General features: G+C 43.5%; 1 protein-coding gene across 1 annotated transcript in view; it reads right to left on the bottom strand.

Annotated features, from left to right (window-relative positions):
* The window catches only part of LOC132407440 (protein crumbs homolog 2-like), a 167,136-nt gene that overhangs the window by 96,415 nt on the left and 48,137 nt on the right, over nucleotides 1-22,584 (bottom strand). Inside the window, exon 2 of the mRNA XM_059993943.1 lies at nucleotides 3,387-4,088. Within this exon, the coding sequence (XP_059849926.1) occupies nucleotides 3,387-4,088 (702 nt within the window). The remainder of the gene's footprint in view (nucleotides 1-3,386; nucleotides 4,089-22,584) is intronic.

Here is a 22,584-nt window from a genome sequence, read left to right on the forward strand (position 1 = left end):
ATTATTCTGATTCTCTCAGGAAGAACGCGATTTTGGAGTTGTCAGTCCTGGGGTAGTGTATTCTTTTTTACTAATTCTAATTTTCATACGGGAACACGATTGCTTAGGAAAAGGTTGATGTGCTTCAATAGCCGTATATTTCTCTATCAAAAACTAAACTCCCACGCTGGAGTGCTTTGCGGTCCGATACGGGACAACTACCATACCACACTGAGATGCAGTTGGTACAGCGGTACAAGTCCATCAGTATCCTGGGACAGAGGTGAGCCTCTGACTGTAACTACTACTCATAGAGGGTCAAAGGGAAATGTGATGGCAACACAAACTAATACAGAAGGACTTTCTAAAGGATATCTAATAATTAATAAACACTGAGACCCTGACGAAGGGTTTCCGCCCCGAATGTTGATTCTTATTCCTTCATAGACGCTGCCTGACCTGCTGAGTTCCTCCAGCATTTTGTGTGTGCTGCCCAGTAAATAAATTTGGCTCTAACATCTTTATCACAAATGGTTTCACATTTATAGAATGTGCAGACTCCACACAAACGGCACTTGATATCAGTGTATGAGACAATAAGAAGCATTGATGGATGGTAGAACACTTCAAGCCCTTCTGTCCACAGTGCTGTGCCAACCTTATAACCTACTATGGAGGGCCTTGGGCCTTCTGCACTTCACAGACTAGACGGGCAAAAAGGCCTGTTTCTGGGCTGTATGACTCTACCACACCTGACAGTGCATTCCACTCTCTACATAACAAAATTAAATTTGACATCCCTGTCTATACTTTCCTCCAATCTTAAAATTATATCCCCTCATATTAGCAATTTCCACGTGGGGTGAAGTCCGTGGCTGCCCACTCTATCTATGCCTTGTACACCTCTATCAATTCACCTCTCGTGCTCCTTCACTCCAAAGAGAATGTGTAATTGTGATCCAAAATAAAAGTTTAGAAATCAATGTATTTTATGTACAGGCAGCAGATGTATAGGTTTAAAAGGATATTTGACCTTTAAAATGATAAATAAACAGACGAAGTGTCTGTTAGGGCAATGACGCAGAATCTAGTGGTTTTAAAAGGTCAAGGGTTATGAAAAGGAAAGAATAACTGAGGCTGCTGACAGAGACAAAGTAACGGGCAACTCCAAGGATCTCATTTGAAGGTTAAATCACAGAGATTTTTCAGAGTGATATAGAGTCTGCTACATCGTCTCTCTGTGGGAGGAGTTCTGAACTAAAACACTGCCAATCAGGTGTAGTCGCTGTTATGGTGTTCAAAGTGGGAGGTGAACATGTGTTCGAGGAAGAGAGAAGTCTTCACCTTCCAACCCTTCCCCACACTTACAAACTTACCACGGAGAGGACAGCTAGGGACTTTTCTTCCAGCTGCTAATACAAGGAGGCTAGGCTTTAAAGTGATTGGAGGAAAATAGAGGGAGGGTGGGCGTGTGGAAAGCACTCCCAGGGTGGTGGTTGAGGCAGATGGGTACGGGCATTTAAGGGACTCTTGGATAGGCACAGGGATGATAGAGAACTGTAGGGTAGTGTGGGAGGGATGAGTTAGATCGATTTTGGAGGAGGTTAAAAGGTGATCACAGCAGCTTAGGCCAAAGGTCCTGTACTGTGGTGTAGAATCCGAATCAGAATCAGGTTTGACATCACAAAATCTGTTAGCTTTACGGCAGCAGTACAATGAAATACATGATAAGTGGCAAAGAGAAAAAACTGAATTACAGAAAGTATGTACTAGTCTGTTAGAATAAGTAATGCGACAAATAACAAATAAAAGAGTGTGAGGTAGTGTTCACGGGTTCATCGTCCTTTCAGGAACCAGATGGCAGAGGGGAAGAAGCTGTTCCTGAATGGCTGAGTGTGTGCCTTCAGGCTTCTGTACCACCCTCCTGATGGTATCAATGAGAAGAGGGCATGATCTGGGTGATGGGGGTTCTTAATGGATGCTGCCTTCCTAAGGCACCACTCCCTGAAGATGTCTTGAATACTCTGGAGGCAAGTTCTCATGAAGGAAGTGACTAATATTACAAGTTCCTGCAACTTACTTCAGTCTTACTTACTTCAACCACCCCCCCCCCCCCCCGCCACCAACCAGTCAGCACTCTCTCCACAGTACATTTGTAGAAGTTTCTGGTTTAGTTGGCAAACCAAATCTCCTCAAATTCTGAAAGAAATATGGTTGCTGTCTCGCCTTCTTTGCAGCTGCATCAGAGGTACTGACACCCAGGAACCTGAAATTGCTCACTCTCTCCACTTCTGATCCCTCTACAAGGATTGGAATGTGTTCCCTCGACTTACCCTTTCTGAAGTTGACAGACAATCAGCTCTTTTGTCTTACTGACATTGTGCGCAAGGTTGTTGCTGCGACATTACTCAACTAACTGGTATATCTCGCTCCTGGATACCATCACCATCTGAGATTCTGCCAATAATGGTTGTATCATCAACAAATTTATAGACGGTATTTGAGCCATGCCTAGCCACAGTCATGTGTATATAGAGAGTAGAGCAGCAGGCTAAGCACACACTCCTGAGGTGCGCCAGTGTTGACTGACAGCAAGGTGAAAATGTTACGTCCAATCTGCACAGATTGTGGTCTTCCGGTTAGGAAGTCAAGGATCCAATTGCAGAGGAAGGTACAGAGGCCCAGGTTCTGTAGCTTTTCGATCAGGATTGTGGGAATGATGGTATTAAACACTGAGCTATAGTCAATAAACAGTATTTGCATTGTCCAGGTGATCCAACACTGCATGGAAAGCCATTGAAATTAAGTCTCCTGTAGACCTTTTGTGACAGTAGGCAAATAGCAGTGAACTGTTCTCTGTTTTTGTATTTACTCCGAGACGCAGTGTGGAACAGGCCCCTCTGGCCCTTAGCGCCTCGCCACCCAGCGACCCCCGATTTAGCCCCGACCTAATTACAGGGCAATTTACAAAGAACAATTCACCTACCAACCCGCACATCTGGGACTGTGGGAGGAAACCAGAGCACTCGGTTCCATATCAACTTTCAGCAACAAGTACTATGTGAGGTTATGGATGTACAGGCACATGAGGGAGAAGGCAGGAGTATGGGTTTGGGCCATGACAGAGGGGCAGAGCAGACTCGATCAGCTAATTTTGCTCCTGTGTCTTATGGATCTGGAAGGAAGGAAAATCACCATTATTGTTCAAAAGTAGAATTGCGAGCATCAGAGGTGAACACAATTCCAACCTGTGTTCACTCTCCCAATTTCGACACTGTGCATTCTTTCTCAGATTCTGCACATTTTATCTGCTGAATCTGTTCAAAGTTGCCTTAAATTTATCTAAATGAGAAGGACAACTATTCTACTTAAAGGTATGCATGCCCTAGACTTGAGTCACAAATTACCTTTATAGCCAAGCGGACAGACACACAAGTATTGATCCACATCGTGTACGCACGTAGCCCCGTTTCTGCATGGCCTGGACGCACACTCGTTGATGTCAATTTCACAGTTAGATCCCTGATATCCAGGAACACAGAAGCATCTATATTGATTTACCCCTTGAACACACAGAGCCCCGTTCAAACACGGACTAGACGCACACTCATCGATGTCGGTTTCACAGTTGGCCCCTGTGTGACCAGGTTGACAATCGCAAATGTAATTCCCAACCCCGTCCAAGCAAGTTCCATTGTTCCTGCATGGGCTGGCAAGGCACTCATCAATCTCTGTTGTACAGGTTTCCCCTTCATACCCTGGAGAACACAGGCAACTATATCCATTCACCTGATCTATGCAATCCATATGAATCCCCTTGCAAGGGTTGCTCTCGCATTCGTTTACATCTATACTGCAGTCAGTACCTGTAAAGCCAGGTAAACAGGTACAGTTGTACTGTAGGCTTCCCAGTGAGGTGTGACAGGTGCCGTTATTAAGGCACAACTGGAATCGGCAGGCATCAAACAGTAGTTCACAATTCTTTCCAAAGTAGATGACAGGATGCACTGGACACTGGCACGTGTAGTTATCCAGACCGGCAATACAAATCCCATTGTTCTGGCATGGCTCGGACAAACACTCATTGACATCTGTAGAACAGAAATTACCTGTGTGATTTAAAAAAAAAACAAATGCTTTAAAACTAATATTTCCATAACTTTAGTCAGAGAAATCAGTCTCCCATTTTCTGTGTTAAATATTGAAACAATATTTATAAACACGAGATTCTGCAGATGCTGGAAGTCCAGAGTAACGCACTCAAAATGCTGGAGAAACTCAACCAGTCAGGCAGCATCTACAGAGAAGTATAAAACAATTAAAGCTCCCTCTAACATGTTTACTTATTTACTTTTACAGCAGCGTGGATCAACCATTGCTCTGAGCGGGAAATTTCTACATGGCCTGAAAACCATGTGGTACTTCAATAAAACATTTTTAAAAAGACCATTCCAACTGCATGGCGATAAAGGCTATGTGTGTGGGAGCATTTCAGTTACCACGTGGCCATGCAGCTCGGAGCAAATAGTGGTCTCACCCAAAAGTGGCGACTGTTTAGTCCCCTCCATAGATGCCGCCATGAGTTCCGCCATTTTTTTTGTGTCAATCTTGTCAACTTGTCTCTTGCGTGGAATCTTATTAAAAACGTTCCCAAACTACATTATGTTTCTGGTTCCCCTTCATCTATTCTACCAGCCACATCCTCAAATTAGTCTGTGTAAATTATCGATCAATTACTCAAAAAGCAAATCTGTCAAACATGATTTCTTTCTGCTCAATCCTATTATTATTTTCAAGAATTTTTGTTCCTACATCCTTCACTACAGAGTTTTGCATTTTCCTACCTTTCAATGGGTTTTTAAGCAGCTACATGAATATGGGTGGCAGGGTGGAGATTCATCTCTACCAAAGGAGGTGAAAGGTTCTTGTTCCCTCTATAGGTCACCCTTGGACAAGGTGTAGCACCTGCCTAACCTACCCCTCCGCACCCCAGATCAAGGTCACGTGAAGCCATGGGAGCAGGTGGTGGACGGTCGTGTGAACAGTCGGTGCATATCACAAGTCCAGGTTATGTGACCACTGATGCCAGGCAGGCAATCTCTGAAGAGTATTGATAATGGCTGGGGTCACCCGTCTTGTAAAGACACTGCCCAGAAGGTGGCAATGTAGAAAAACTTGCCAAGTACGATCACGGTCATGGAAAGACCACGATCGCCCACGTTATATGTTCATGGTGCATAACAAACGGACACACATGAACATGCAGGGAAGGAAGAGATACGGATCATGCAGGCAAAAGGCATTCAGCACAGACACTGAGGACTGAAAGGCCTGTCCCTCTGCCGTTCTGAATCAGAATCAAGTTTAATATCACAGAAATACCGTATGTCATGAAATTTGTTTTGCAGCAGCAGTACTGTGCAATACATTAAAAATACTATAAATTATGAAATATGAAAAACAGAACTAGAGCAAAAAGAGAGGAAAATAGTGAGATAATAGTCATGGTTTGTTCAGAAATCTGATGGGGGAGGGTAAGAAGTTGTTCCTAAAACCTTGAGTGGGTGTCTTCCCTGTTCTAACACTGGCAAGTAGTCATAACTGCGGCAGACACCTTGGTCAGGACGGGTCAATGGTACTGAAGGGCTTGTCTCCATGCCCAAAGTTACAGTTCAAAGTACGGACAGTATGTTTGCATACTTCAATGAAAAATGCCACACAAACAATGGATAAACAGCCAATGAGCAAAAGAAACCAAACCATGCAAATGCAAAAACAATAATAAATAAGTAAATAAATAAGAGGATAAGCAAACAAACAAACAAATAAATAATAGGGAGACCAACAGTTGAAAGAGAGTGAATTGGGTGTGGAGGTCAAGAAGTTGTATAACATAATGACTCTACGGCCCTGAAGATTAGTGTAACAGCTCAGTGGCTCCCTATTTTTTCTCTTCCTTCTGAAGTGTAACAACCAACAGGAAGTACTCCAGAATTTACAGAATTCTGGAAGATGATAACCAGAATGTTCACCGACTCCACAGCCATCGTGCTCAAATTGCAAGCATATAGATCATCAGGTCCTTGGGATTTATCAGCTTTCAAGCTTGCCAACTTCTCCCGTGCTATTTTTTGACTAGTATTTATTTCCTTCAGTTCCTCGTCCTCAATGGACTGAAGTTCTCTCGTATTTCTGGCAGGTTTTGTTGCTTCTTCAACCACGAGAACAGGCGCGATATATTTGTCTAAGTCCTCTGCCAATTCCTTATTCCCGGCTATTAATTCTCCTCTCTCTGCGAGGGATGCCTCCACGGCACTTTCTGTTTTACATATCTAACAGAGCCTCTTACTGTCTGCTTCATGGTTCTCCGATGTTCTAGATTGTTTAATATCATTTCAAGTACACAAGTGTGAAGAACAAAATAATTGTTACTCCGGATCCAGTGCAGCACAAAACAAAAGCTCAAAAAGATAAAGAACAAAACAATTTAAAATAACTCAATAAATATGTTACCGTGCAAAAGTCTTAGCTGGGGTGCCTAAGGCTTCAGCACAGTTCTATAGTAATTTTATGTATTGCACTGTACTGCTGCCACAAAAAAAGCAAATTTCATGACATATGTGAGTGATGATAAACCTGATTCTGATATGGGTGTCTATTGTTCACTGAGAGTGGGAAGGGGGCAGGGAGAGGGGAGTCATGCTTCGGAAAAGGGGGAAGGGGAAGGGAAAGGGGTGGGAGCGGGAAGTGGGTGGAGGTGTTAATCAGCCTTACTGCTTGGGAAAGTAACTGTTTTTGTGTCTGGTGGTCCTGATGTGGATGCTACATAGCCTCCTCCCTGACGGGAGTGGGACAAACAGTCCATGAGCAGGGTGGGTGGGATCCTTCATGATGTTCCTGGCCCTTTTCCATATCTGTCTCTGATGGTGGGTAGGCTGGTGCCGGCGGGCAGCGGGGTCTTGTTGTTGCAGAGCCTCCTGTCCACTGCAGCACAGTTTCTATTCTGCCTTTGTTAAACAATCTCTCGGTCTTCCCTTCCTGAGTTCTAAAATCTTCCAGTCCTCCGGCTGTAACTAACTCTTCCTGCTGCTCTCAACCACAGCCAGTGCAGAGGAAATGAAAGCAATTACAGGCATGAGGGACTTTAACATGAGATACAAGTAGATTTATTTGCTACACATATATCAAAACATACAGTGAAATACATCGTTTACTTTTACTTCCTTAGGAGTTTGCAGAGATTCAGTATGAATCTAAAACTTTGACAGACTTCTATAGTTGTGTAGTGGAGGGTACCCTGACTGATGTGGAAACACCAATTCCCTTGAACAGAAAATCCTACAAAGGGAGTGGATACGGCCCGGTCCATCACAGGTAAAGCCCTCCCCACCGTTCAGCAAATCTATAAGGAATCTACAGCATCCATCATCAGGGATCCCCACCACCCAGGACATGCTCTCTTCTCACTGCTGCCATCAGATACAGATGCCAGAAGATACAGGAAGCTCAGGACCCATACCAACAGTTCAGGGACAGTTATTACCCCTCAACCATCAGGCTCTTGAACCAGAGGGGATAACTTCAATGATGGGGCAAGTGAAATGTTCCCACAACCAATGGACTCACTTTCAAGGACTCTTCATCTCATGTTCTCGATATTTATTGCTTATATATTTATATTTCTTCCCTTTTGCATTTGCACAGGTTGTTGTTAGACACTCTGGTTAAACACCCCAGCTGGGTGGTCTGTCATTGATTCCATTAGAGTTATTTTCTACAGACTTGTTGAGTATGCCCACAAGAAAATGAATCTCAGACATACATGTACTTCGATAATAAAAAAATTACTTTTTGAACTTTGAAATTGGGTACAACTTCACTCACCTCAACTCTGAACTGATTCCTCTCACTTTCAAAGGCACTAAAACTCATGCTCTCAGTTTTATTTATCTACTTTTTTTTGTTATTTTCAGTTTGACTTCTTTTGCACATTGGTTGTTGTCAGTCTTTATTTGTGTGTAGTTTCTGCTTTTTTTGTGAATGGAGTGTGTTCAAGGTAGTATGCGGTGACATGCATGCACTTCAATAATAAATGTTCTTTGAAACTTGGGATCAGCGAGGATTGGTGCTGGGCAGCCCACAAGCATTGCCATGCTTCCAGAGCCAACATAGTGTGCCCACAACATACCCACCCTAACCGCACGTCTTTAGAATGTGGGAGGAAACTGGAGCACCTGGAGGAAAGCCCCATGGTCACTGGGAGAACAGATGAAAAGGCAGCGGAGGTGATTGAATCCCGATCAGTGACTGCAGCACTGTGAAGTGCCGTGGTAACCATTATAATACAGTGCCATCCTTTAGTTACATGGAGATGTGCCAGGGCTGTTCTCCTTGGCTTAGACGAGATCGTGGGGGGGGGGGGGGGGGTCTGGCAGAGATATTTCATATCAACGAAGGTACAGACAGGGTAGGCGAAGAGATGTTATTCGCAGAACCGTGGAAAAGCAGAGGGCTTGGAATTAAAACAGAAGAGAGTGGTGAATCTGTGGAATTCTCTGCTATACTTAAGAGGAAGTTAGATATGGCCCTTGTGGCTAAAGGGATCAGGGGGTATGGAGAGAAAGCAGGTACAGGGTTCTGAGTTGGATGATCAGCCATGATCATAATGAATGGCGGTGCAGGCTCGAAGGGCCGAATGGCCTACTCCTGCACCTATTTTCTATGTTTCTTAGAGAACCAAAAGTGACACAAAGAAAACTTTTCTGCACCAAGCGGTTAGAGCTTGGTATGCACAAACGGGAAGCTGTTCAAATGATCAAAGTAAAGTTATCATCAAACAATAAGTTTATTAAGTTTTATCATCTGTCATTAAGGAGCTCCATCACCCTCTTCTCTGAATGGACAACGAACCCCTGTACACTAACGCAGTATTTTTTCTGCTCTCTTTTTGTGCTATTTAATTTAAATAAGTATATATTTCTTACTGTAATTTGCTGTTTTAGTATGTATTGCAATGCAATGCTGCTGCAAAACAAGATATTTCACAACACAGCAGTGATATTAAACCTGTTTCTGCTTACTAAATGTGATCATATACAACCGTGAGATTCATTTTCTTGTGGGCAGTCACAGCAGATGCTTGGAAATACAATGGAATCAATGAAAAATTACACAGAAACGAATGTGTGTACATTTGTCTACCCCATTGCTCCTGACAGGATTCAAGTGCACTGTATCTTCTTTCATCAAGGGAGTTGGAAGGGAGATTTTGTAGGGCCATGGGGAGAGGGTGGGGGAGAACCGCAGGTGCAGACTCAGGAGAGAACACAACCACATTCCGAGTTGGAGCAACCCTGTGATTACTGTCTGAAGCAATGTGTTTAACACTGGTGTGGGGAGATTAGAACACACTGCAACACACACACACACACACACACACACCTCTGGACACTCCTCTGCAACCCAGTAACTGAGCGCCACAGTAGCGTAGCGATTAGCGCGATGCTATTACAGCTCAGGGCATCAGAGTTCGGAGTTCAATCCCATCATCCTCTGTAGCGAGTTTGTACGTCCTCCCCGTGGAATGTGTGGGTTTCCTCCGGGTTCTCCAGTTTCCTCCCACAGTCCAACAACGTGCCGGTTAGTAGGTTAATCAGTCATTGTAAATTGTCCCATGATTAGGTTAGCGTTAAATTGGAGTGCAGCTCAAGGGACTGGGAAGGCCAGTTCATCATCATCTCCAAATAAATAAAATAAAATAATAAATAATAGCCTTCAACAGATATCGGTTAATTCCTGCTGATAGACTGTGAAGAGCATTGTAATTGGTACATCACTGTCTGCTATGGAGGCTCCGATACCCAGGATCAGAAAAAGCTGCAGAGAGTCACTATCTCCTCCAGCTCCATCATGGGTACAATCATCCCCAGCATCGAGAACATCTTCAAAAGGCAATGCCTTAAGAAGGTGGCATCCATCATTAAGGACCCCATCACCAACGACACACCCTCTTCTCATCACTACCACCAGGAGGAGGCACACGAGCCTGAAGACACACTTAACATTTCAGGAACAGCTTCTTCCCCTCTGCCATCAGATTTCTGAATGGACAATGAACCCACAAACACTACTTCATTAGTTTTTTGCTCCCTTCTTGCACTTCCAATTGAATTTGTTTTATCTACCTCATTGTAATTTATAGGTTTTTATTAATATTAGGTATTGCACTGTACTGCTGCCACAGAACAACAAATTTCACAACATATACTCGTGATAGTAAACCTGATTCTGATTCATTTACCATGGATTTCTTGCCTCAGCTGGATGTGCTATCAGGGCTCTGGACAGTAATGTTGCTACATGGACCTTCATCGCATTAAAGAACCTTTCAGGAGCATCGCTCACTAGGGACAAACACGTGGGAGAGAAGCAATAAAAAATACTTTTCACCTTAGTCTGAAAATGAATTCACATCTATCCCACTGTTTTAAAACTATTGAACTGCTCCCTAGTATGATTAGAACTCTTAATCAATTTCCCAGCTGGCCTCTTACCTCTTCTCCTCACTTGCATATCACTCCCGCCCCCCCACCCATCTCCCCCGATATCCCTCATCCTTCCCTTTCTCCCATAATCCACTCTCCTCTCCTGTCAGATTCCTTTTTCTCCAGCCCTTTTCCTATTCCACCTTTCACCTCCCAGCTTCTTACTTCATTCTCCCTTCCCCACCCACCCGGTTTCACCTATCAAGAGAAAGTCTACAGATGCTGGAAATCAAGGTGGGGCAGAGGGATTATGTGGGTCGATGTGCCTGTTCTGCTTTAGTTCATTTTTTTGTGCAAGAAGGGGGGATTTGGGGGGGTTGGTGTTTGTTCTGCCCTTCTTTTCTTTTTTTGGTTTCATGGCTATCTGGAGAAGAATTTCAGAGTCGAGTACTTTGATAATAAATGAACCTTTGAACACTACCCTGAAATTCGTTTTCTTGAGGGCATTTAGAGTAAATCCAAGAAACACAGAAGAATCAATAAAAAGCCGTACCCAACAGGATGGACGAACAACCAGCGTGCAAACGACAACAAACTGTGCAAATACCAAAGAGAAAAAAAATAAGCAACGAATATTGCGAACATGAGATGAAGAGCCTTTAAAAGTGAGTCCGGACTTTCCAGTCTATTAGCTGCTACCATTTAATACCCAAGCACAATTTTAAAACACTTTTTGGGAGTTACACAGACTAATAATAAATGTTCTAGAAAATATGGGGAGCACTTAAAATAAAATCACACGGGAGCAGAGGAAACAGACTCGGGTCAATTTGGAGTGATTGTTGGAACATGACAGAGGGAATCAGGGAACCAACGTGTGGAGAGCCTAATGCCAAACTTCAGAATGGTCAGAAGGCGGATTGTCAGAATTTTCATCTGAGTCGATTAAAGCAGCTATTTTACCCCCTATAAATGCCTGAAAGAAAATAAATCTCTGAGTCGTATCTGGTGACATATACATACTTTGATAATAAAATTAATTTGACTTCACTAAATGCTGCATGTTCAAAAACTTTTGGCTGAATCAACATAAACAAACATTCAATTAGTTTCCTTGGCCCCACCATGATGAATAATGACCATTAACTCTTTAACCTCGATGTTTATATTTCCCTGTGGAATGGATCTGAAGATGAGAGCAAGAAAAATGCAAGGTAACTGAAATTTCATGGAATAGGCACGGGATTTCAGCTTAAGGCAGAGGTTAATTAACTGAAAAAATTCTGCTCTTTAAATTTGGAAGAACCTGTTATAAGTGAAAATTAAACTAATCCCTTCAGGGGAAGCAGTGACAGGAAAAAAAGTTGGAAGGGATTATATTTACACAGAATGCTGTGTAACCATAACTTCAGTTCTTGCTATACAAAGCAAAACTGTGAAAAGCCACCGGCTGACGATTCAGAAATGCCAATAGTTCACAAGGTGACCTATTGAAAGAGTCCTGACTGATTGCATCATGGTCTGCTATGGCATTTCAAATGTGCAGCCATGTAAGAAGCTACAGAGCACTGGACTCCATAAGACATACAGTATTGTGCAAAAGTCTTAGATTATACACACACACACACACACACACACACACACACACACACACACACACACACACACACACACTCACACACACACACACACACACACTCACTCACTCACACACACACACACACTCACTCACACACACACACACACACACACTCACTCACTCACACACACACACACACACACACTCACACACACACACACTCTCACACACACACACACTCACTCACACACACACACACACACACACACACACACACACACACACACACCTGGGGTGCCCCGGACCTTCGCTCATTATTGTATTTGTGAACATGGAGTAAAGAGCGAGTTTTAAAATCTGGTGGGAGCAAAGGCCGTTGGGAATGGCGGGGCTGCGGCGCCGCGGGAGGGGTGTGGGGACAAGTGATAGAGAAGGAGTGCCAGGGTGTAATTGGGCAGGAAGAGCCTTTTATTTTGCTGTATTTCTAAATAAAAATCAAATGTTTAAGTGCACACTGAGGGCTTCTGTTTGATCCCACATCCCCCCTCCCCCCCAACCCATCTCCTTTCAGCCGCTGAATGGGAGTGATGGTCTGCACGCTTTATTGTCATGCATAATGGGCAACTTCGGTGGAATATGCCTCTCTCCCAATGAGCTCATCTGCTTAGTGATACTTTCCTGGCAACACAGCTCCCTGTGACTAATCAGTGAGTGGCCTTGTGAGCATTGAGCAAGATAAGTGACTAATACTCCTTCACAGCAACAATCCACCTGCACTGTACTGCCAGGTTCTGAGAATCCAGCACTTCTCTGAATCAGAACATTGCTCTTGGCTCTTTAGAATCCAATCAAACGAGAAGAAAAAGTTTTGGACCCCTTTTCTGAAACAGGATGAGCTGCCATTTGCGAGGGTCAAGCAGAGGTTCATGAGAAATATCCTGGGAATGAAAGGGTTAATGTATGGGGAGCATTTGATTTCTCTGGGCTCGTTACTTGCCGCAGTTTAGAAGAACGAGGGAGGATCTCATTGAAACCTATCGAATATTTAAAGGACTGGATAGAGTGGATGTGAAGTGAATGTTTCTTATAGTGAGTGAGTCTAGGACCAGATGGCACAGCCTCGGATAGAGGAATGTCCATTTGGAAAAGAGATTAGGACAAATTTCTTCAGCCAGAGGGAAAGGAATCTGTGGATCTCATTGTCACAGATGGTTGTGGAGGCCAAGTCAATGAGTATATTTAAAGTGGAGCTTGATTAGTCAGGGTGTGAAAGGTTACGGGGAGAAGGCAGGAGAATGGGGTTAAGAAGGATAATGAATCAGCCGTGACAGAAAAGTGGAGCAGGCCTGATGGGCCAAATGGCCTAATTCTCCCACGTCTTATGGTTTAAGGGCAATGATAGTCTCAGTTTATGTGATACGGATAAACCGGTACCAATAGATTACCCAGTCTGCAATTCCACCACCCTTCCCCAAGTAACAAAGAGTGTTGGCTCCTGTGCTCAAGAGATGGCAAATTCAATGTGCAGGAAAAGCTGGGTATCGCAGTAGTGTAGAGGTTAGCACATCACTTTACAGTGTCGGCTGTAAGATCAGGGTTCGATCATCACCTCTGTCTGTAAAGAGTTTGTACCTTCTCGTTTTGACCAATTGGGTTTCCTCCCAGTGCTCTGGTTTCCTCCCACATCCCACAGATGTACAGGTTAGAATTAGTAAATTGTGGGCATGTTATGTTGGCGTCAGAAGCATTGTGACACTTGCAGGCGGCCCAGCACGTTCCTCACTGAGTCGACTTTTTGTAAACTGTGCATTTCACTGATGTTTCAATGTACAGGTGACAAATAAAACTCATCTTTTATCTGAAAAGAAATCTGATCTGTTGATAGTTCTCTATTGCCTTTATACATCAGAATAATGGCTGAAACCAGAGCATTACAGCAGCAGGTATGAAACTCTAGCTGGGTGAGACTGCTTTCTGGAGATGGTCACACAGTTAATTACGTGATCTTGGGTCATCTTCCTTCTTAAGTTACCTCTACAACTTATGTGCATGTGACAGTCTAATACACGGCCTATTTATTACAAAATCCAGACCATGTCCATAAATAACTTTAACTGAGATCCCCTCAGTCTTACCTTGACTCCTTAACAAAATCTCTGCCTCAGGATTCTTTTCCGTTTTGCACAGTGATATAAACAAAATGCTAAGATGCGAACATTGAGCGTGTGTGAAGAAAAAATGATTACTGATTACAAAATCATTAATTTTCCCCAGAGCCCTAACAGTAAGGCAGCCCAACACCAACCCAAACAGCTTGCACCATTAGAGGGAGCGAGAGGTGTGCTTAAAGCACGTCCTGAAGGGCCAGTTTGGGAAGATTTAACAGACAGAACTGCTGAGTTCAATAAAATACACGCAGCAGAATAGGATTTGTTTCTGCTTACCAGAGATATTTTAAAAAGGCTTGATCAGGCAAATTACACGCTTTCAAGTCACAAATGTTTCTTGAAAATGTCTCTAATGCTCAATTTAATTCATATTAAATATAAAAACTTTTTCCCATTAAAAACGTGGAAGCTAAAACCAAAAAATGGCCTTTTTTAATTAGCCTCCAGATTGTGCGATCAAACCACTTTGGGAGAACATGCTTCTGCAACACAGTCTAGTGTCACCAAATGCCTTGGATCAGTTTTGCAGGACAATAAAAGTTATTTTAACCTTTCAGGCCTGACTCTTTCAGGATTCCTCACCGCAGGGGTGAGGGACGGCACGGATGAAAGAAGTTTGGTTGGAAGAAAAGAGAACAGAGAAGTTGTAAGCATCTTAAAGACGAGAAGTACTTACTTGCTGACAGAGCCTTTCTCGGGACATTCCAAAGAGATTTGTAGCAAAATGAAGTCATTTGTGAATCTTGCTGTGGTTGCAATATTGGAAATGTTGTTTATGGAAAGATGTGATAGCACAGGAGAGGGTGCGGAGGAGATTTGTAGAGATGTTACCCACACTGGAAAATGCAGTGGGGAGGAGAAGTGGTTGAGTTTGTTGTCTTAAGAGCAGAGAAAACCTACGGGAGACTTTATTGACTTGTACAACTTAGCAAAGGCCCCAAAGGGAACGATTTACTTTCGTTAACAGTGGGGTCAAAAACCACGAGGTGGTGGGGGGGGGGGCAGAATTGTTGAATGATTGATAGTAGAGGAGAGATGTGGAAAATTAAGAGTGGTGGGTAAAGGAGAAACAGAAAACCTCAAACTTAAACAAGACATGGATGCTTTCCTGAGGAACAGATATCCGTAGGGCTGCAGGGAGCTAGAATAAAGTTACAATATGCTGAAGAGCCTATTTCTGCACCTAATGACTGTTTTTCAACTAACGCTCCAAATAAGCAGCACCGCAGCTAGTGTAATGTTTTACAACCCCAGCTAAGATGGTTCAATTCCCACTGCTGTCTTTAAGAAATTTGTATATTCTCCCCATTTCTGTTTTCTGCTTCTGCTTTCCTCCCACATTCCTAAGACTTATGGGTTTGGGCTAGAAATTGCAGATAGTAAGGATTAACAAGTTGTGGACATCCTGTGTTGGTGATGGGCACAGCGACTCTTGTGGGCTGCCCCCAGCACATATCCTATCCATGTTGGTCATTAACACAAACAACGCATTTCACTGAACATTTCAATGTACACATGACAAATAGAGCTAATCTTTAGGTAAGAGACCCAAACACAAAATGGCGCAGATGCTGAAAATCTGAAATAAAGATGGAAAACTCTGGAAATACCAGACATTCGCCATCCTTGAATCTGGATCAACAGCAAGAATTCCAGCCTGGGCTTCCACATTCCAGGAACAAATCTATTAGAATATATCTGGGAACATTTTAAAATTCACTTTCAGGATTTCAGTGTTGCTGACAAGGTCATTGTTTATTGGCAACCCCCAGTTGTGGCGAGAACCACGTTACAGCTCAGGGCAGAGTTCAAAGTTCAATCCCGGCATCATCTGTAAGGAATGCGTGGGATATCCCCGGATGCTCTGGTGACACCAGCCTCAGGTCAGTACAGGAATCGGGCTGACAACTTGTATCCTGAGCATGTGGAAGAGTTGCCATGGAGACAATGCACTCTGGAATAGCTCCCAGTGTTGGGAAGACAGTAAATACACTTGCTCAATTTAAGAAAGGAGAGAACAAGTAATTTGGGAATTTTGACTGGCTGGATGGACGTAAAAATGGCAGCAAGACAGTTTAAACATTGCAAACGTTTCTACAAGGGAAATCATGTTTGATACATCGACTAGAATAAATATGGTAACTTTTTAATATCACTTTCAGGATCTGTGTTGCTGCCAAGGTCGTTGCTTACTGGCAACCCCCAGTTGTCCTTGAGAAGATGGTGGTGAGAGCCACGTTACAGCTCAGGATATCTCAGAGTTCCTCTCCTAGGAATCTCTGCCCATCTTCCCTGTGGAATGCATGGGTTTTCTCCAGGTGCTCCCGTTTCCTCCCACAGTCCAAAGGCTTACTGAGTAGGTTAATTAGTCATTAGACCCATGATTAGGTTGGGGTTAATCGGGTTTATTGGGGGTTGTTGGGTAGTGTGGCAACCCTGCACTGAATCGCTAAATAAATGAAAATTTTCAAATAAAAACTAGAGGACGGTGGAAAATCAGTAAACAACAGTACCATATAACCTACTCCAAGACCAATCTAATCCTTTCTTCCTATGTAGCCCTCCAGTTTTCTATCAATCATCTGTCTGTCAATTGTTTCATTCTTAACGTTCACACTTATTATCAAAGTATACATATCATATACAAACTCCAGTTTCAAGCTTCAATATACAAGTTTCATACAGCCGCTCACAAAAGCAAGGAAACACAATAAAGTTCACACAAAAAACACACAGATGGCTGCGCATCCACTTTACAAAAGAGGACAAGTTGTGTCAGGAGTGAAAAGGTAAGCAAAAACTGATGGAACATGAACTGCAGAGTCCCCGAAAGTCAGCCCCATACTGAGGCAAGTGAAGCTCATCCAGGAGCCCAATGGCTGCAGAGCAACGACTGCTCCTGAACCTGGCATTGCGGATCCACGCACGACCCGCCCGATGGTAGTGCGAGAAGAGAGGGAGGCACACAGGAACTGACATTAAACTATCTTGAACCTTGATCTCGTCATACTACACTACTTATTATCAATCAGTACCCAAAGCAACAAACTGGACTGCGGTTAAATTAGAGTTTAATTTCAGGAGCTAACCTGAAACATGATGAAGGAATTCACTGATTGTAGCTATCAGTCTGTATTTCCTCAGGGCAAAGAAACCATCAGCTGACATATTGTAATGTTTCCATGAAAGGTTATCCAACTGAAACATCAATCTGACCCTTTCTCCACAAGTGCTGATTGACCTGCTGGGTATTCCCAAAGTTTTCCTTTTATATTTTAAATAATATTTGCACGTCAGACACTTTCCAGAGATTTACCACAGAGAGCATTCGAACTGGTTACACCACCATCTGGTATGGAGGGGCACTGCAATGGATCGGAAAAAGCTGCAGAAAGTTGCAAACTTGGCCAGCTCCATCCTGGGCCCCAGCACCCCCAGCATCGAGGACACCTTCAAAATGCGATGCCTCAACAAGGCGGCATCCACCATTAAGGACCCTGACCACCCAGGACTTTCCCTCTTCTCACTGCTACCATCAAGGAGGTGGTACAGGAGCCTGAAGGCACACACTCAACAATTCAAAGTAACACACACAAAATGCTGGAGGAACTCAGCAGGCCAGGCAGCATCTATGGAAAAGAGTAAACAGTCGACCTTTCTGGACGAGACCTTTCTTCAAGACTGGAAAGGAAGAGAAGAAGTCAAAACATTTCAGGAACAGTTTCTTCCCTAATGCTGTCAGATTTCTGAGTATATATTTCAGATTAGAAAACATAATAAATACTATCGATTACAATGTACTGCCACTTTAAAGCGACACAATCATGACATATGCCAGTGATACTAAACCTGATTCTGAATGATCTAACGCATCACAGCTTGGTACAGCAGCTGCTCTGCCCAAAACTGCAAGGAATTGCAGAGAGTTGTGAACAAAGCACAGCCCGTCACGCAAGCCAACCTCCGTTACTGGCTACGCTTTCTTCCTCAGGAAAGTGGGATTCTCCTGAGGAAAGGCCTTGGGAAAGACTCCTCCCAGCCCGGTCCTTCACTCTTCTGAGAATATAAAAGCCCGTAAGCACAAGCTACAAGACTCCAGACAGCTTCTATCCCACTCTTATCAAACTCTTGAATGGACCTCACATAGGTTAGGAGACCCTCTGTCTGCCTCAGGGGCCCTTGCACTTCATCTGTCAACCTACTCTGCATTTTCTCTGTAACTGCAACATTATATTCCTTTTCTCTTTTGTTTTTAATGACCTTGCTGTACTGATCTATGGCATGATTGCACACAAAGTTCAAAGTAAACTTGATTATCAAAATACATATATATCGTCCTACACAATCGTGAGATTCATTGTCTTGTGGACATACCCAATAAAACTATAGAAGGATGACCATAGCAGGATCAAAGAGAGACCGCCCAACTAGGGTGTTCAAACCGCGGAAGACAACAAACTGTGTAATACAAAAAGAAGAAACAATAATAAGTAATAAAGATCAAGAACATGAGATGAAGTGTGGGGACATTTCAGTGACGAGGCAAGTGATTTAAGAGAAGTTACCCCTTTGTTTCAGGAGCCTGATGGTTGAGGGGTAATAACTGTTCTTGAACTTGGTAGTGTGAGTCACAGAAACATGGAAAACTTACAGCACAATACAGGCCCTTCAGCCCACGAAGTTGTGCCGAACATGTCCCTACCTTAGAAATTACTAGGCTTACCCATAGCCCTCTATTTTTCTAAGCTCCATGTACCTATCCAAAAGTCTCTTAAAAGACCCTATCGTATCTGCCTCCACCACCGTTGCTGGCAGCCCATTCCACATACTCACCACTCTCTGAGTAAAAAACTTACCCCAACATCTACTCTGTACCTACCCCCCAGCACCTTAAACCTGTGCCCTCTTGTGGCAACCATTTCAGCCCTGGGAAACAGCCTCTGACTATCCACATGATCAATGCCTCTCATCATCAAATGAGGCTCTCGGACCTCCTTCCTGTTGGCAGAAGTGAGTGTGACCTGGATAGTGAGGGTCCCTGATGATGGATCTGCTTTCCTGCGACAACATTTCATGTAGGTGTGCTCAGTAGGGGAGTGGAAAGGGCTTTACCCGTGATGGACTGGGCTGTACCCACTACATTTTGTTGGATTTTCCATCCAAGGGTATTGGTGTTTCCATACCAGGTTTGATGCAGCCAGTCAATATACTCTCTAACACACTTCTACAGAGGTTTTTTCAAAGTTTTTCACTGTATCTTGGTATTGAGACAACAAATCAAAGCAACACACACAAAATGCTGGAGGAACTGAGCAGGTCAGACAGCATTTATGGAAATGAGTAAACAGCCTTTACTTCAGGCTAGACCCTTCTTCAAGGCCGAACAGGAAGCGGGAAGATGCCAGAATAAAAAGCTGAGGGGAGGGGGAGGAAGGTAGCTAGGTGATAGGTGAAGCCAGGTGGGTGGGAAAGAAAGGGCTGAAGAGGAAGGAATCTGATAGGAGAGGGGACTAGGAGAGGTGAAAAGAGGTAAAAGGCAAGAGTAGGAAATAGAAGAGGAGTGGAGGGTGAGGTAATTCTTGTTTTACTTGAAGGAGAGATCAATAGTCAAGCCACCAGGTTGGAGGCTATCCAGACGGAATAAGCGTCTCCACCCTGAGCGTGGTCTCAACTTGGCACAAGAGGAGGTCATGGACTAACATGTCAGAACAGGATTGGAAATCGGATTTAAAACGTTTGGCCACCATGAAGTTCTACTTTGATTGCTTGGGACAGAGGTGCTCAACAAAGCAGTCTGCCATCTTACAAAAGGTCTCACCAATATAAAGAAGGCAGCAATAATAAACCAATATTTACAGTGGTGGACCTCATTGGCTCCCATAATGGGAAGCTTCAATATAATTTGGAAGCAGACATCTCCTGGATAAATCTGAACATTGTTTGCTACACTTATTGTGCTGGGGTGGACTGAGAGTTTTGTTGAATTAGATTTAAGATTAAAGATTAGATTTGTCACATTATAAGATATAGGAGAAGAGGTAGGCCATTTGGCCCATTGAGTCTGTTCATACATTCCATCATGGCTGATTTACTTTCCCTCTCAACCCCATTCTCCTGCCTTATCCCCATAACATTTAATGCCTTGACAAATCAAGAACTTATCAACCTCCACTTTAAATATACCCACTGACTTGCCTTCCCCAGCCATCCTTGGCAATGAATTCCACAGACTCATTGCCTTGGGCTAAAGAAATTCCTCCTCAACTCCTTTCTAAAGGAATGTTCTTGTATTCTGAGGCAGTGCACAGAAAATATTCTTCATTCCCTCTCCCAAAGTGCACGACCATACACTTCCCTACACTATATTCCATCTGCCACTTCTTCGCCCATTCTCCTAATCTGTCTATGACGGGTTCCCAACCTTTTTTATGCCATGGACTCCTACCATTAACCCAGGGGTCTGCTGATTCCAGGTTGGGACCCGTGGTCTAAGCCCCTCTGCAGCCTCCCTGCTTTCTCAACACTACCTGTCCCTCCCTGTATCTTTGTATCATACACAAGAGTAGCTGCAAAGCCATCAATTTGTTATCCAAATCATGGACACATAACGTGAAACATCAAAACGTGTACATCAAACATATGAATCAACGACCAACACAGTCCGAGGATGTGTGGTGGCCAGCCCACAAGTGTTAAAATGCACCCGGAGGAGACCCACACGCTCACGGGGAGAACATACAAATTACTTACAAACAGCAGCGAGAATCATGCCAATCTAAGCTTTACTCTTTTAGCAGTGGAGTGACTTTATAGAGATATTTAATTTGGAAGACATCCCAGTATTCAATAGCCTTTGCCTGCTTTGTTCAGCCGCAGTAAACACAGCTCCTAGCAGCCACTGGGCTGTTTCAATGTGTGATGGTGAACTTTATGCTGTGGTTTGGTCCCTGCAGAGATATTAAAGGAAATACAAAAGAAGCTGTGTTTTATTACATCCAGTTTCCAGAATCTCATTTATGCCATTGGAACAGGAACAGACGCAATGCCACCTTTTTAGACTTGCAACAGAGAAACTGATTTTAATTTAGCTAGAATGCGCAGTTTGGTGATAACGGTTGTGGTTTGAAAATAGTGCTTACAAATAGTTATAGCCAGTTGCTCACTGAGTCAAGCTGTGGCACTCCACTGTAGCAACTACACCTCTGCGCAATCTTTCCTGACACTTGTTACAGGTTCATCTGTTCTGCTGATGCCGCTGTTTGCAAAATGTTTATTTTCTGCTTTTTTGTGCATGCAAACTGCACGGCTCAGTATATATCAAGTGCCCGGCTAGCTGTCTGTCCAGGAACTGCTTAAAGAAAGACTTTTAATTTTAATTAACTCTGTTTCACTCTCCACAAATGCTGACCGACCTGCTGAATATTTCAGTCATCCTGTGATTTTCATTCCAGATTTACAGTTTTGCTTTTTGATATTTGGAGAGGTGCTTTTTTTTGAGCAGCAGGTTTAGCGTAACACTATTACAATGCCAGCCAAGTTCAATTCCAGCACTGTCTGTAAAGAGTTTGTACATTCTCTCTGTAACTCCACGGGTTTACTCCAGGAGCTCCACTTTCCTCCTACGTTCCAAAGATATATGGGTCAGTAGGTTAATTGGTCACATGGATATAATTGGGCAGAGCAAACTTATTGTGTGGGAAGGGCACTGCATCCCTAAATAAAATAAATAAATATTAACAAACTAGTAGGCAAATAGATCATCATCATTACGTGCTGTGTCAAATGAAAGGATAAAATAGAATTATATAAAAGCTAAATAAAAACAAATAAACAAACAAAGAAGGCTGGTGGGGTGGAGCCACATCTCTACCAAAGGAGGTGCAAGGTACCCCTCCCTCCACTGGGCAAGGTCTAGTTGCTTAGACCACCCTCCCCCCCCCCCACCACGCCCCGACCATGAAGCCACGGGATCAGGTGGCGGATGGTCAATAGACAATAGGTGCAGAAGTAGACCATTCGGCCCCTTGAGTCTGCACCACCGTTCCGAGATCATGGCTGATCATTCACTATCAATACCCAGTCCCTGCCTTGTCCCCATATCCCTTGATTCCCCTATCCATCAGATATCTATCTAGCTCCTTCTTGAAAGCCGGTCGTATGAGAAGCCGGTGCACATCACAAGTCATGGTTATGTGACCACTGAAGAGCTGTGATAATGGCTGGGGTCACCCATCTTGTAAAGACACTGCCCAGTTGGCAATGACAAACCACTTCTGTCGAAAAATTTGCCAAGAACTGTCATGGACAAAACCATGATTTCCTACATCATATGACACAGCACATGGTGATGATATACATAAAAATTGGCATTAAA

This window comes from Hypanus sabinus, chromosome 18, assembly GCF_030144855.1.
Source record: "Hypanus sabinus isolate sHypSab1 chromosome 18, sHypSab1.hap1, whole genome shotgun sequence".
Taxonomy (NCBI): domain Eukaryota; kingdom Metazoa; phylum Chordata; class Chondrichthyes; order Myliobatiformes; family Dasyatidae; genus Hypanus; species Hypanus sabinus.